Consider the following 16603-nt stretch of genomic DNA (forward strand, 5'->3'; position numbering starts at 1 on the left):
GGGGCCACTCCCCCCTTGCAGATTGTTGGGCCGGAAAGATGGTGGGGGCCACGAGGTGCAGCAAGATGGCGGGGGCCACAACAGCAAGATGGCTGGCCTCCTCCTTCTTCTGTTGACACCGATTTTGAAAACCTGGAAGATTGCGAAGACTACACGATGCGACGGTATGGCCACTGCTTCTGTTGTGAGAGCTGATGCCTTGCTAGGATGACATTTTGGGGCCTCCTGTAGCGAGCTTTCAGCCTTTCAACAGCAGACTCGTTAGTAGTGCAGTCCCTGACGATCGGGAATCCTTTAGGTCCGACGCGTGAGAGGAGCACCGACCTCTTGAGTTCATCCGTGCTGTAGACCGTTTGTGTGGCTGCCAGATACTTTGGAAGCACTCCAGCCAGTACATGAATTCCCCCAGGGCCTCTGGGGAGAGAGCATCACGGGCTTCAACAGAGCTTCCATCCTCTCCTCACTGAATAAAATTGTGGCGTGACTGAGAGCACTCAGGACCAGAGAGAGTACAACACGCTTCTATTCAGTAAGAATAACACACAGTAGTCTTTGGACTGAACTGGGGTTTTGATGGGGATCCAGGGCTTATAGTGGGATACGTGGGGGGCAGGAGTTGGGGGGGGGGTGGGTGGGTGTGGAGAAGCCAGTCCTTTGGACATCAGATCAAAAATTAATTCCCAGTTCATTACACAATGTTAACTGAGCAAATTTAAAAACTGCTCCTTTACTAAAGAATAACAAGGTGCTCTTTTTACAGAAGTTACCCAGACAAACCATAAAATTAGTCTGGAAGGCTGAGCAACTGTTTCTAACAACACTTGCTTACATGTAAATATTTTCTCTTCCATGGAACTAGCACGAAAGTGACATTTTGATTCAGTCACGTGATTTAGATCCAGAAACAATCGGCACCGAGCTTTACATAGAGAGGGTTTCCATCCTGAGCAACCAGGATGCAAGAGGGTGCTCCTCAAGGGCCCTGGACACTGAAGGCTCCCTCATTGTGTCAGAGGTTCGGATCTGTAGCTCGGGTCACCGCTGGCTTGAACTAGAGTCTGTGCGGCCGCGCTGGAGGCGAATCCACGGCCACTCGGTGACCCTGATTGGGACTTTCTTCTGCTTCTCTTCCTCTGACTGTAAGAGGCGCCGGGGCAGGCAAGTTTGAGCCATATTGCCTGGCGATGAAAAGCATCTGATCTGATGTGATCAGTTGCAGCGTTTCTTGGATGGAAGGCTTAGACCGGTTGCTAAGGAGCGGAAGGTGAGAGAGAGGCCTGGCAGCGGTTGAGCAAGGTTGTTTATTTAAGACAGCTGAGCAGCCCTGAGCCACATGACAGGAAGTCGGCCAATCTACCCTGACAGCAGCAAGAACTGAACAAGGAGCCTCCGTGAATACGGAGTGAAGGCCCACGACAGGCAGTGGGGAGGGGGGGGGGGGAAGGTGTGTTGAGAGCCCTCACTGTCTGCCCTGCTGGATTTGCTCTCTGATCATCTGCAGCTCCCAAGGTACATGATCACCGAAACTCTCCCCCTCATTCCGAACCTTCCCGTTTAATTGCAGCCCCACCCTGGTGAGAGTGAGCACAGCAACACAAAGAAGAGAGGAAATGAGAGAGAGATGGAAAGAAAGAGCGAGGGAGAGAGAATGATAACAGAGAAAGAATGAATGAGACAGAAGGGGAGAGAGAGCGTGTGTGAGAGAGAGACAGAGAGAGGAAGAGCGAGAGACTGTGTGTGTGAGAGAGAGAGAGAGAGAGAGAGCGAGAGAGCAAGAAGCTGCAAGCTTTCACACACAGTTAGCTAGCCCCATCTAATACCAGTGAGGGCCTATGACTCCCTTGTCAGGTTAGCTCCCACTGTCCACTGTGTTAAACGATGCCTACTGTATCCTCCCCCAACCGTGTTCCTTCCAGAATGACAGAAAACAAATAATGTGGCAGCAGTGGAGCTGACACAAAGAGGGGGCAGGGATCATCTGTGGAGTAAGTGGAGGACAAAGAAGAGAGGATTTGGGGAGAAATGGGGTGGGGGTTGGTGAGATGGGCAGAGATAAAATGAGGGTGATTGCGAGGGGTGAGGGTTGATAGAGTGAGGGGAGGGGGTGGTGGAGAGAGTGGAAGGCCGATTTTGAAGGAGTGACGGCGATAGGTGGCATTGGGGTGGTGGCAGTGGGGTGGTGGCAGTGGGGTGGTGGCAGTGGGGTGGTGATATTGGCTGCCTGGAGATGATATGGAGAAGTGGGTGAAATGAGCATTAGAAAGAGGAACAGAAAGAGGCCAATCAGCCCTTCTAGCCAGCTGCACCCATGAGATCGTGAGTGCTCATTTATCTCAGGGCCACCTATGTGCCTGCCCCAAGTCTATATCCCGGTAGTCCTTCAGATTTACAGCATGGAAATAGACCATTCAGCCCATCATGTGCATGCTGACCTAGTTTTCGAACTAAGACAGTCTCAGTTACCTGCATTTCGCTCAAATCACTGACCTATCATATTCCTGTTTCAGTCTTTCTTTTTAACATAGAACCAGAGAACATCACAGCACAGACACAGACATTTCATCCCTTCTGGACTGTGCCAAACTATAGTTCAACCCAGTCCCACTGACCTGCATCCAGTCCATATTCTTCCCCTCTCGTTCCTCACTCCCACCACTCTCTGTGTAAAGAAGGAACCCTCTCATTCCACACCCCCACCACTCTCTGTATGAAGTTCCCCCACTGATTCCACACCCCCACCTCTCACCGTGTGAAGGAGGACCCCCTCTCATTCCACACTCCCACCACTCTGTGTGAAGATTCCCCTCTAGTTCCTCACCCCCACCACTCACTGTGTGAAGTTCCCCCACTGATTCCACACTCCCACCGCTCTCTGTGTGAAGAATTTCCCCCTCCCGTTCCACACCCCCACCAATCTCTGTATGAAGAAGTTCCCCCTTTCGTTCTTCACCCCAACCCTCTCTCTGTGAAAAAGTTCCCCCTCTCGTTCCGCACTCCACGCACTCATGTGAAAAATTTACCCCTCTCGTTCCACAACCCCACCATCCTCTGTGTGAAGGTTCCCCCTTCATTCTCATTCCACACCCACCACTCTCTGTGTGAAGAAGATCCCCGTCTCGTTCCACACTCCCACCCTTCTCTTTGTGAAGAAGTTTCCCCTCTTGTTCCTCACTCCCATCACTCTCTGTGTGAAGAAGTTCACATTCTCGTTCCACACTCCCACCACTCTCTATGTGAAGGTTCACCCTCTAGTTCCACACCCACCACTCTGTGTGAAGAAGTTCCCCTCTCGTTCGACAACCACCACACTGTGTGAAAAAGTTCGCCCTCACGTTCCACATTCCCACCACACTGTGTGAAGAATATCCTTCTCTTGTTCCACACTCCCACAAATCACTTTGTGAAGAAGTTCCCCCTCTCATTCCACACCCACCACTCTCTGTGTGAAGAAGGACCCCTTCACGTTCAACATTCCCACCACACTCTGTATGAAATTCTCCCTCCCGTTCCACACCCCCACCTATCACTGTGTGAAGAAGTTCCCCCTCTTGTTCCACACCCCCATCTCTCACTGTGTGAAGGAGGACCCCCTCTCGTTCCCACTCCCACCACTCTCTGTGTGAAGAGGTTCACCTTCTCGTTCCACACTCCCACCACTCTCTGTGTGAAGAAGTTGACATTCTCGTTCCACACTCCCACCCCTCTCTGTGTGAAGAAGTTCCCCCTCGTTCCACACTCCCACCCCTCTCTGTGTGAAGAAATTCCCCCTCTCATTCCACACCCACCACTCTCCGTGTGAAGAAGTTCCCCCTCGTTCCACACTCTCACTGTGTGGAGGAGGAACCCCTCTCGTTCCACACTCCCACCACTCTCTGTGTGAAGAAGTTCACCTTCTCGTTCCACACCCACCACTCTCTGTGTGAAGAAGTTCCCCCTCGTTCCACACTCTCACTGTGTGGAGGAGGACCCCCTCTCGTTCCACACTCCCACCACTCTCTGTGTGAAGAAGTTCACCTTCTCGTTCCACACTCCCACCACTCTCTGTATGAAGAAGTTGACATTCTCGTTCCACACTCCCACGTCTCTCTGTGTGAAGAAATTCCCCCTCTCATTCCACACCCACCACTCTCTGTGTGAAGAAGTTCCCCCTCGTTCCACACTCCCACCCCTCTCTGTGTGAAGAAGTTCCCCCTCTCATTCCACACCCACCACTCTCTGTGTGAAGATGTTCCCCCTCTCGCTCCTCTCTCTCACCACTCTCTGTGTGAAGAAGGACTCCTTCACGTTCCACACTCCCACCACTCTCTGTATGAAGTTCCCCCTCTCGTTCCACACCCCCACCTCTCACTGTGTGAAGAAGTTTCCCCTCTTGTTCCACACCCCCACCTCTCACTCTGTGAAGGAGGACCCCCTCTCGTACCACACTCCCACCACTCTCTGTGTGAAGAAGTTCACCTTCTCGTTCCACACTTCCACCACTCTCTATGTGAAGGTTCACCCTCTAGTTCCACACCCCCAACACTCTCTGTGTGAAAAAGTTCCCCTCTCGTTCCACACTCCCTCCACTCTCTGTGTGAAGAAGTTGACATTCTCGTTCCACTCTCCAATCCCTCTCTGTGTGAAGAAATTCCCCCTCTCATTCCACACCCACCACTCTCTGTGTGAAGAAGTTTCCCCTCTCGTTCCTCACTCCCACCACTCTCTGTGTGAAGAAGGACCCCATCTCGTGCCACACCCACAACACTCTGTGTGAAGAAGTTCCCCCTCGTTCCACACTCCCACCCCTCTCTGTGTGACGAAATTCCCACTCTCATTCCACTCCCACCACTCTCTGTGTGAAGAAGTTCCCCCTCTCGCTCCTCTCTCTCACCACTCTCTGTGTGAAGAAGGACCCTTTCACGTTCCACACTCCCACCACTCTCTGTATGAAGTCCCCCCTCTTGTTTCACATCCCCACCTCTCACTGTGTGAAGGAGGACCCCCTCTCATTCCACACTCCCACCACTCTCTGTGTTTAGAGGGTCACGTTCTCGTTCCATACTCCCACCACTCTTTATGTGAAGGTTCACCCTCTAGTTCCACACCCACCACTCTCTGTGTGAAGAAGTTCCCCTTCTTGTTCCACACTCCCACCACACTCTGTGAAGAATATCCCTCTCTTGTTCCACACTCCCACAAATCACTTTGTGAAGAAGTTCCCCCTCTCATTCCACTCCCACCACTCTCTGTGTGAAGAAGTTCACCTTCTCGTTCCACACTTCCACCACTCTCTATGTGAAGGTTCACCCTCTAGTTCCACACCCCCAACACTCTCTGTGTGAAAAAGTTCCCCTCTCGTTCCACACTCCCTCCACTCTCTGTGTGAAGAAGTTGACATTCTCGTTCCACTCTCCAACCCCTCTCTGTGTGAAGAAATTCCCCCTCTCATTCCACACCCACCACTCTCTGTGTGAAGAAGTTCCCCTCGTTCCACACTCCCACCCCTCTCTGTGTGAAGAAGTTCCCCCATCTCATTCCACACCCACCACTCTCTGTGTGAAGAAGACCCCCTTCTTGTTCCAAACTCCCACCACTCTCTGTGTGAAGAAGTTCCCCCTTCGTATCACATTGTAATTGTACCTGCCTCTACTACTACGTCCGGTTGTTTGTTCCATAAGCCCATCACTTTCTGAAAAAGTTTGCCCTCTAGTTTTACACTCCACTACTCTGGAGAAAAAGACCGTGACCATCTCCCATTCAATCGCTGAAGATTTGATACAGATTTTAAAGTCACCTCTTCGTTTCCTACGCTCCTGGTAGATTATTCCAAACTTATGCAGTTTCACCCTACGACTCAGAGTTTTTTACTGAATTTCAGTTACACGTGACTGTAAATATTTCAAATGAGCTTAACCCTCCATTCCTGGTTCCCGCAGGAAAGAGGTAGAGGTGCCATAAGCCCTTCTCCACTGGGTTCAGTAACAGCCGCTGAACCTCCACCATCAGTCTCCTCAACGACAATCTCAACCAGGGACTCAAGAACAAGGACAAGGGGGAGTCATAGTCTTAAAATTAGAAGTTATTTCCAATTAAAACAGAGAGGAGGAAGAACCTCTTTAGTCAGAGGGTCGTGGATCTGTGGAACTCACTGCCGCACAAAGCAGGGGAGGCCCGATCACTGAGAGTATTTAAAAAGGAAATGGATAAGCATCTGATTAGTGAGGGTATCAAGGGATCTAGGGAAAAGGCTGGGAAATGGAACTAGGTATGAGCATAATTCAGCTTAGTGTAGAGTCACGGAACTGACTCGATGGGCCTAGTGGCCTGCCTCTGTCCCCTTATCTTGTGATCTTGTAAAATAGCGCCCATGGCCTGCACTGAAATTGCACCCCTCCCCCTCCTGTTAACAAAACTAATATAAACGTGACGTTTGGGTGATTTTCATGCACAATTGGTAAAATCTATTGTTGTAAGGTGGCCTTACATGATTCTCCCCTCCTCTATCTCTCACTAAAGCCCATCTGTAGGAGAATACATTGGTCGCCATGTCTGCCGATGAGGTTCAGGCCTTGGGAAAGGTCAACAGCGTGATGCTACTGGGTGCGGCGGAGGAAGCCAAGAGCAACCTGGAGCTGATCATGAAGCCCTACGCCAACTGGGAGGACTTCCTGACACCTGGACTGACCTCCATCGCCATCCTGGGGGAGCTGATCTTCATCGCGGCGGCCGAGGCCTTCCAGGTGAAGCTCATCGCAGCTGGCAGACCGCCAAGATTCCTGCGGCAGCCGGGATCCTTCCGTGCCTGCCTGATGCAGCTTTGCGACCAGGGATGGAAGGCCTTCAACAAGGCCCACAATAATATGGACCAGATCCGCCTCCAGACTCTGACAGTCCCCAAGCACCTGGCCAACGCTGTGCAGGTACTGAGCCGTGAACCCCAGGTGGTCAAGGCCATGCTGCCAAGCCGATTGAGAAGCCTGAGGACGGTGGTGGAGAAGTGCCAGGAACTGGCCTCTTCCGTCGAGGAGGAGTTTGCCTCGCTCATCGACCTTGTGCAAGAGTTGCTGGAGATCTGTGGCGGCTCCCAGACTGAGTACCACGACAGGATGGAAGAAGTCAAACAAGTGCTGAAGGAATCTGAGCTGCGGAAGGCGGCAGTGAAGAAGCAGAAGAAGAGGCTGGAGGCGGAGTTGTCCGAAACCCGGCTCAGGATGGAGGAAGCCCACACCTTGTACAAAAGGGCAGTAAAAATGATCCCCAGTGGCAAGACCCTGGTGGGAGTTCATGTCACCCAATCCTTGCTGGAGCTGGTCAATAGCCTGGCTGCGGAATTGGTCTCAATGGGCATAGCTGAACCTCTCAGCGTGGCCCTTGAGGTCACCGATGTAGCCACACAACACTTCAAGAAGAAGATCCAGAGCAAGAAGGCAGATGGACAGGCCAAGGTGGACAAGAGTCCCGTGAGCTCGGCCGGCATCTGCCTGAAGGCCATGGAGATGTTGGTAGGCACTGACCTGCTCCAAGACCTTGTGGAGGAGAGTGGGACCATTGACCCCAGCCGGCTGGCCATTAGCCCCTTGGATTACAAGTCCATGTTCCTGAGCAGCCTGAAGAAGGTTGAGCAGGAGATGGAGTGCGATGCCAAGGCCACCACCTTGGGCCTGTGCCAGGATGGTCTCACCGTGTGTGAGCAGTTGGAGGAGGTCCAGATGTCCAAGAACCCCAACGAGGCCCAACTGCAAAGCCTTGCTGCTGCCATCGAGCAGCACCACACCAAAGTGCAGGAGCACCTGGCAGACACAGTGAAGTCCAGCGGCACCCCGGCCATTACCCCACAGCCACCAAACCTGACCAGTGCCACCACAGTGGAGGTGCAGGAAGGGTTGGCCAAAAAGGTCCTGGATCAAGCCTACTTCAGGGTGGAGCAAGCCAAGAGCCAGCTGGACACCAGTAGAGAGGATTACCAAAAAATATCTGCCAGCAAGGACAAGGTGGACAAAGACCTGGATGAGGTCTTACTGACTATGTCGAGGTGTCAGGTGAAGAATATAGACTACGCCACGACCCTCAAACTGCTGCAGGAGGGTCTGAGAGCTCTGAGCCAGGTCAAGGAGCAGTGGGCCAAGATGAGCAACCTCTTCCAGATGACGTCCAATCTGATTAAAATCTCCCTCAACGACTCCATCAACCAGTTTACCAGTGACAGCGAAACCTGTGAGCTCATCCCCGGCTACTCCCAGGATTCCTTCATCAAGGACACAATCTACTCCCAGGCAGTCCACGCCTCCAGTGTTGCAAACCTCTGCCACATGATCGCTGATACCTACGTGGAGGTCTCCCAGAAGCACCTGAGGGACCAAATCACCAGTCTGGAGACCAATATTGCCCTGACACCCTCAGACTCTCTGTTTAACGTGAAACGAACCAAACTTCAGCAAGATTACACTGATGCCAGGAAGGCCATCAGGGAGCTGGTCCTAAAGAACAAGGATGCATTTGACGCACAAATTCAACAGAAGATTGATCACATCAACTCAACTCTTCAGAACGTCAAGCCTCTGGCCATACATCAATAGAACACAATTGTCCAAGCCAGTGCTCCAGCCATCCCCTGGAGGTCTGTAGATAGGGAGGGAATGGCACATAGAACATAGACCCACGTGTCTGTGCCCAACATGATGCCAAGTTCAACGAAAATGCTACTACTGATACCTGATCCGTATTCCTTCATTCCTGCCCTACTTGGGTCTGTCTAGAAACTTCTTAAACTCTACGATCTGATGTGCTCTCATCCCTGCCACCGGAAGCCTGTTCCAGGGGCCTACCACTCTCTATGCCTCGCCTGTGCTTACACTTCCTCCCTCACCACCATTCCAGGCCCCCAACAGTCCAGCCAAGTGAAGCAACACTTCCCTTGTGTGTCCCCGGAAGTGATCTACTGCATCCGCTGCTCCCTTAGTGGCCTCTTCTATATCAGAGAGACTGGGTGCAGGCCGAGGGGGACAAGAGATTGGGAGATCACTTTGCTGAGCACCTTCGCTCTGCTCACAGTGGCCAACCATTTCAATTACACGCCCCTCTCCCACACTCTGTCTGTCCATGGCCTCATGTTCTATCCCACCAAGACAACCCATAAATTGGAGGACCAGCCCCTGATTTACCATCTGGGCCCTCTCCAACAGGATGACATTACGACTTCTCCAGTGTTTTCTCACCTACTCTCTGTTCTCCCTCCCTTCCTTTCTCCTTTTCTATGTTCCCCTTGCTCTCCATCTCCTTCCCCTCCCCATTCACAGAGCCATCCTTCCTCCCCCGTTGGCTGCTGTACCGCTCTCCCTTATCCACCTATTACCTCCTGCCTGCAGGACTGTGCTCCTCCTCTTGCCCCTCCCCCACCATTTTGTTCGAGCATTACAGCATAGTACAGGCCCTTCAGCCCTCAACATTATGTCAACCCATGTATTCCTATCAAATAATAAGTCCTAAAGCCTTCCTACCTCATAACCCTCTATTTTGCTTTAATCCATGCACCTGTCTAAGATTCTCTTAAATGCCCCTCATGTTTCAACCTTTCATTTGTGGGATTAAGTGGAATACACAATGCTGTGCAAAACAACACGGGCAACCTTCTTCTTCCTATGGAGGCTGCGTGACCTGCTGAGTATCTCTGGCACGTTCTTGCACCTCACCACCAGGGCAGCCTGAATCTGCAGAGAATGAGAGCAGGTGTGAGGTTGAGAGTTTTGTAAATCATCAGTTGGCAAATGCTCATGTCTGGCGTGAGTCTGTGGCCGGGAATATCGTACCGAGCACAGTCGAATGTTGGCACTGATATGTGGACCATCCCTCTTCGGTAGGGTGGTCAATACCCCTGGACTGACTTCATAGACCTGCCTTGCCATCAGCTCTGAGCCTGCAGAAGGGGAGCTGTTACATCTATCCCACCCCCGAGGAGTCCAACTGCGCTCTAGAGGTAATGAACTCACTGCTATTTGGAGCAGATTGGGGAACCAGCAATGCAGGAATGAGCTAAGGATGGGCCTCAGAGTAGAGCACAGGGCAAGCAAGATTGCTCCCTGTGAAATTCAAGGGGTTGGTTTAAACCCCACAAAATCGATCGCTGTGAAAGACAAATGAGGCTTAGTTTCAACACAAAAATGGACCATTGAATGTACGTTTCTCCTCCACCAAAGAGATGCTTCAATAAATAATCAAAAGGCTCTGGAAAAAAAACTATATCAAAATTATTTTTGGACTTTTGTCATTTCTTCTTCTGCTTCGTTCGATGTGTGTGGTGATGTGGAACTTAAGGGAGAGAGATTCCCACCCCACAGTCCATAGAACCATAGAACATGACAGCACAGAAACAAGCTCATTCGGCCCCTCGAGTCTGTGCCAAATCATTTTTCTGCCTCATCTCACTGACCTGCACCCAGTCCATAGCCCTTCCTACCCCTCCCATCCATGTACCTGTCCCAATTCTTCTTAAGTGTTAAAATTGAACCCACATCTGGCAGCTCATGCCACACCCCCACCACTCTCTGCATGAAGACGTTCCCCCTCATGTTTCGTTTTCACCCTTAACCCATGTCCTCTGGTTTGTATCTCACCCACCTTCAGTGGAAAAAGCCGACCTACATTTACTCTGTCTGTCCCCCTCATAATTTTAATACCTTGATCAGTTCTCCCCTCAATCTTCTGCACTCCAGGGAATAAAGTCTGAACCTGTTTAACCTCTCCCTGTAACTCAATTCCTGAAGTCCGGGAAACATCCTAGTAAATCTTCTCTGCACTCTTTCTGTCGTATTGATATCTTTCCTGTAGCTCGGTGACCAGAATTGCACACAATAGAGGTACTCTCCGACTTGTGACAGATGTGAATATAAAATTTGCTTGGTTTGTAGCAGGTTCATTACGGTTATACCTCGAGGTTGGAAGAAGACTCACACACCAAGGCAGTGTAATCGCCACTGGCTTTATTGGGCTGCAGCTCTGCCTTTTATAGGTATCTGGCCACGTCACTACTGCACCGTGGCTTGAATGAAGCCTGCTGCTGATTGGCTGTCTCCGGTCCACGGGCCCGGATTGAACCCCCTTCAATCTGCTGGCAGTGACTGATCAATTCGACCGCTATTCCTGTGGCCTGTGGGAGAGGGCATCTCAACCTTTGTGCTATTGACCCAATCGTCGTGTTCGACAGCTGTTTGCTGTGTTGGCCCACAGGCACCCCACTATAACCTGCGATCAGGACACTGTCTTTTGGCGTCATTCGAACAGCTCAAACATAAATATGGTTTGTCAAATACGACGTTCCACTGGTACCTTCAGATAACATCCTTTATACAGGACAAATTAGGTCCAACTATGGCCCTACCAGAGGGCAGTGACATAGAGACCCTGATTCGAAGGGGGAACACATGGAGGTTCATCTCGGCAATGAAATTCTTGCTCCAAGAAGAAGGACCCAAGCCAGGCCTTAGAGGTAGGAGTCGGACTTCGGAATAATGATTGTTGAGCAGTGCTGCTCCGACCTTGTGATGTTGTAATGAGGGAGGGGGGATGTATTATACTGACCACTTGCTATTGACTATGGCTGTAGAGATACTCCACCCTACTGGTATAACAGATGGAGATGCTTTCCCACTGGCCAGTTTAGTGGTGGTTCTAGTCTGTTAATAAAAGCCCTGTATTAGTAAACACTTGTCTGGTCCATGTCTATGGCACATCAATTTTATTAACAGATTCTCAATCATGGATACTTCCCTGAAACCTGGAAGACTCGAAATAGATCAAAATGCTGCCCGAGCTAGAGAAATTTTTCACTACTGGCCCCAGTGTTTTGAAGCAGACATACGAGTGAACAATGTTGTGTGAAAATGGGCCATCTTGAGGCTCTCCTCGGAGAAGTTCCCTACTCCATGGTTAGGGAGACAGGCAGTTACCAGAATGCACTGAATCTCCTCCGAACCAAATATGATCGGCCACAGAACATCAACTTTTCACTCAAAAACTAGATCGACCCTTGCTGACTTGGCTATTTAAGCCCGGAGAAGTTTTATTAAGAAAACATTTAGACCCAGCAAACCTGACCCGATCATAGAGCGTGTTCGACTGCTTCATGCTAATCCGCAGAACGCTCATGTTATTTTTCCTGATGGAAGAGAGGACACTGTTTCCCTTAGGGATCTAGCCTCACCTGGTCTTCAGCCTACTAGCCCTTCCAGCTAAAAAGTGTCTCCAAAAGTGAATGGATTCTACAATAGCTCGTACTTCCTTTTCGATAGAGGATTGCCTGACCTCCGGCCCGTGTAATGTCCGAGAGAAAAAGGCTTCAGGTCTACCAGCTTGATTTAGAGTGGCTGCTAAGGCCCAATCTGACACATCAGATTCCACTTGGAATGGTAAATCCTCATCAATAGCTGACATGGTCGCCTTGACTATATCCTGTATGATGTTTTCAAAAGCACGGAGGGCTTCTTCAGACAGGGAAAAACTAGTCGTTTTAAACAGTAGCTGTGCTTAATCTGAATAGTTAGGCACCCAGTTCTGATAAGGTTCTGCATAGGTTAGTTAAGAAGGTTTAAGTGCTAGGTATTAACTTTGAGATAGTCAAATGGATTCAACAGTGGCTGGAAGGGAGATGCCAAAGAGTTGTAGTCAATAACTGTTTGTCAGGCTGGAGGCCGGTAACAAGTGGTGTGTCTGTGGGATCTGTATTGGGTCCCTTGCTGTTTGTCATTTACATTAATGATCTGGATGACGGGGTGGTCAAATGGATTAGTAAATATGCAGATGATATTAAAATAGATGGAACTGTGGATAATGAAGCTTTTCAGATATTGCAGAGGGATTTGGACTGCTGAGAAGAGTGGGCTGAAAGATGGCAGATGGAGTTTAATGCTGAGAAGAGTGAAGGGCTTCATTTTGGAAGGAATAATCCAAACAGGACGTACGTAGTAAATGGGGGGGGGGGGGGGCATTGAGGAATGCAGTGGAGCAGAAAGATCTATGAATAACAGTTCATCATTCCCTGAAGGTAGAATCTCATGTGGATAGGGTGGTGAAGAAGGGTTTTAGTCTGCTGGCCTTTATAAATCAAAGCATAGAATACCGTGAAGGCCTTAAGGAGGTGCCTGGGCTTCTTCTCCTACTACAACCAGTGGGTTCCTCACTACATGTATAATGTCCACCCCCTCTTAAAGTCCACCTCCTTCCCATTATCAGCCGAAGCCCAGGCAGCTTTTGATTACATTCAGAGCTACCTGGCAAAGGCCACCATGCATGCAGTTGATGAGAACATATCCTCAGGAGCAATGTCAGGTGATGCCATAAGGATCAGCATGCAACCTTACGAATCCAGTGGATTCATTAAAAGTTAAGAAAAGTTTTTCTTATAAAAATTACTTTAAAGTTAATATAAAGAAGAAGATGTCACCTAAATTAACTCGTACTAAAAAGTCTGAGGAGAAGAAATAAGCTGGGCCTACCTTAGCGTCAAAGCAGGCCACTGAAGTACTCTCTGGATCTACTGGACCTTCCTCCGGAGCCTTCTTCGCGGCGACCCGTAGAAACTGAATGCGCGGTGCAGAAAGAAACAAAGTTGGAAAAAAAGGTCTCTTAAAGGGGCAGTCTGGCGTTCAAACATCCGAGCATGAAGAGGATACAAGCCCAGTGGAAGAGGCTTCAGAAGAATATTAGAGTGAAGATGAAACATCAAGTTCAGAAGAAGAGCAGATGAGAGGCAAGAAAAAGTCTTTTAAGGAGGAAATGAATATGATTGAGTCAAAAATAGATGAACTTCAAATGAAAATTAATTTGTCTTTGGGAAATAATTTAAACTTCTTGTCCAAAGTACTGAAGCAAGTCAAAACAGTTAAAGTGGATATGCATTAAAGGTGATGAATAACGTTTCACGAAGAGTGGAGAAGTTGGAAGGTAAGGTTCAAGATGTTCGATAAGAGGTGCAGTCGAGAGATCTAATATGTCTGAAGGGGCGATGATTAGTTTGATCTCGACGAATGAAAATCTGTTGGAAAAAGTTGATTTTCTGGAAAATTATAGTAGAAGAAATAATGTTAAAATAGTGGGATTGTCCAAAGGTAAAGAAGATGTGATTCATTTTTTTTCACGAATGGATACTGAAGATATTTGGAAAAGAACATTCTGAGGATAAGATTTTAATTGAGAGACATCAAAGCCAGGTCCAAGCCAGAGACCTCAATCTGTCCTGGTTAGATTTGTGAACTACCAGGATAGAGAGAGGCTTCTAAGTTTGGCAATGAGAAGAGCTAAAGAACATGGACCTTTGAACTATGAAGGGGATAAGATCTTTTTTAAAATCCAGATTTGAGTAAAGCTTTATTAAAGAAAAGGAGAGAATTTAATCCAGTTAAGAAAGTTTCGTATGATAAAGGTTACAGATTAGTGTTGCGTTATCCTGCCACTTTGAAAATATTTGTACCAAGTCAACAGAATATGTTTTTTACAAATTATGTTCACACTGAAGAACATGCTCAGAGTTTGTCTAAAATTCAAGTAACAGAAGGCACTAATTTGTTGCAAAGAATTTAATGTATGGGGATGGGGGTTACCCCTTTTTTCTCTCTGATTGATGAAGAATTCTTATATTTGATGGAATTGTTGATTAAATCAATTTTCTTTCCTCTATGAGGGTCAGGGGATATGTTAGGTTGATTTCTGGCAGCTGCATGTGTTTTCGTGGCTTGGCCATGACCCATAAAATGGAGGGAGGTCATCCTGGTCCATCCAGTGCTTGTTGGAGAGGAATTTTTGTTCTTTTTTTTTCCTTCTTTCTCATTAGTAATTAAATATATTGTGTTTAATTTGAATAAACTTAATGTTTTTGGATTGCAGATGATGGTGCTCAGGACCAAATTACTTTGTGGGAATTCTTCCTGGATAGGAGTGATGAAAAGGGATTTTATAAATAAGGAAAATGAATAAAACAATTAAAGTTATGAGTTTTAATATTAATGGGATTAACAGAACAATAAAAAGAAAGAAAATTCTGTCTTATATTTAGAAATTGGGAGTAGATATTACTTTTTTACAAGAGACTCATTTAACTGCAAAAGAACACCTAAATTAAAAAGAGATTGGGTAGATCAAGTAGTTTTGTCCTTCATTTAATTCTAAAGCTAGACGAGTGGCGATTAAGAGAAAAAATTACCAGTTAAAGTTCAAAATGTGACTATGTATCCAGCAAGAAGATATATAATGGTAAATTATCAAATATTTTCAGAAGAATGGACTTGGTTAAATATATACACACTGAAAATAGATGATAAAAACTTTATACAAGGTACTTTTTTTATATTTTGGTGGATGTTTATGAAAATATTTTAGTCGGAGGTGATTTCAATTTGTGTTTGGATCCTTTATTAAATAGATCATCAAGAACAATAGTTAAATCTAAAGCAGCTAAAGCCATGTTATATTTAATTAAGGATTTAAATTTAATCAATATATGGAGAAGGAAATTTTAGAAATAGAGATTATTCTATTTATTTTAATAGATTTGACACATACTCTAGATTGATTTTTTTTTCTTTCGGTTCAAAATCAATCAAGAGTTTTGAATAATGATTATGAAACAAGAATAATGTCTGATCATTCTCCATTGTGAATGGAATTGGAATTTTCTGAAAAACAGCTGACAGTGTATAGATGGAGATTAAATTCTTTGTTATTAAAAAAGGGAAGATTTTTGTGCTTTTATAAGACAATGTATTGAATTATTTTGTGATACTAATTTATATTCAATAGAAGATAAGTTTATTATTTGGGATGCGTTAAAAGCATATTTCCAAGGACAGATTATGTTTTATTTCAAAAATTGAAAAGGACTTTATGAGAGGTAGAGATAAATTAGACAAATAAATAACAGTAATGGAAAAGGATACTTAATAATCACCATGAGAGGGGAAACATAGATGCTTAATTAATAATAATCCACGTTGATGTCATTGGGCCCCTGCTGGTATCCAAGGAGGCTCGTTACCTCCTTGCAGTGGTGGATCAGGCCAAAAGGTGGCCAGAGGGCATCCCGATTAAGGAGGCCTCCATGGAGACGTGCACCAGAACTCTGGTCAGCCAATGGATTGCCCGTTTTGGAGTTCCGGCACACATCACTAATGACTGAGGGGCGCAGTTCACGTCTGTCCTGTGGACTCAGATGGTGAAGCTCCATGCCATCAAGCTCCACAACACCACAGCATACCACCCGCAGTCCAACGGGTTGGTGGAGAGGTTCCATAAGCACGTGAAGGCATCGCTTATGGCCAGGCTCTCTGGACTAGACTGGGCGGACGAACTACCCTGGGTCTTCCTCGGGATTAGGACAGCACCCAAGGAGGACCTGCAGGCTTCAGCAGCAGAGATGGTTTATGGCGCACCGCTTTCCCTGCTGGGTGAGTTTTTCGGCCCAGACCCTGCCACCACGGCCACCGACAAAAACCTGCTGGTGGACCTTCGCTGGCAACTGGCCTCCCTAGCTCCCCCACCCCTGGCACGCCACGACACCTAGCTGTTTCATCTCCCCAAAGAGCTCGACTCGGCCCAGTTCATTTTCGTGCAGAGGGGACCACAAGGTACACTGCTACAG

At 47.8% G+C, this 16603-nt stretch overlaps 1 protein-coding gene across 1 annotated transcript; it reads left to right on the top strand.

The window, feature by feature from the left end:
• Nucleotides 1–937: 937 nt before the first annotated feature.
• On the top strand, nt 938–11676 carry LOC138760293 (uncharacterized). Its single transcript, XM_069930674.1, has 2 exons — nt 938–1509; nt 6496–11676. Exon 2 carries the CDS (start codon nt 6525–6527, stop codon nt 8553–8555), a length of 2031 nt encoding a protein of 676 aa, XP_069786775.1. The 5' UTR covers nt 938–1509; nt 6496–6524; the 3' UTR covers nt 8556–11676.
• Nucleotides 11677–16603: the final 4927 nt, after the last annotated feature.

Source organism: Narcine bancroftii, chromosome 4 (genome assembly GCF_036971445.1).
Source record: "Narcine bancroftii isolate sNarBan1 chromosome 4, sNarBan1.hap1, whole genome shotgun sequence".
Taxonomy (NCBI): domain Eukaryota; kingdom Metazoa; phylum Chordata; class Chondrichthyes; order Torpediniformes; family Narcinidae; genus Narcine; species Narcine bancroftii.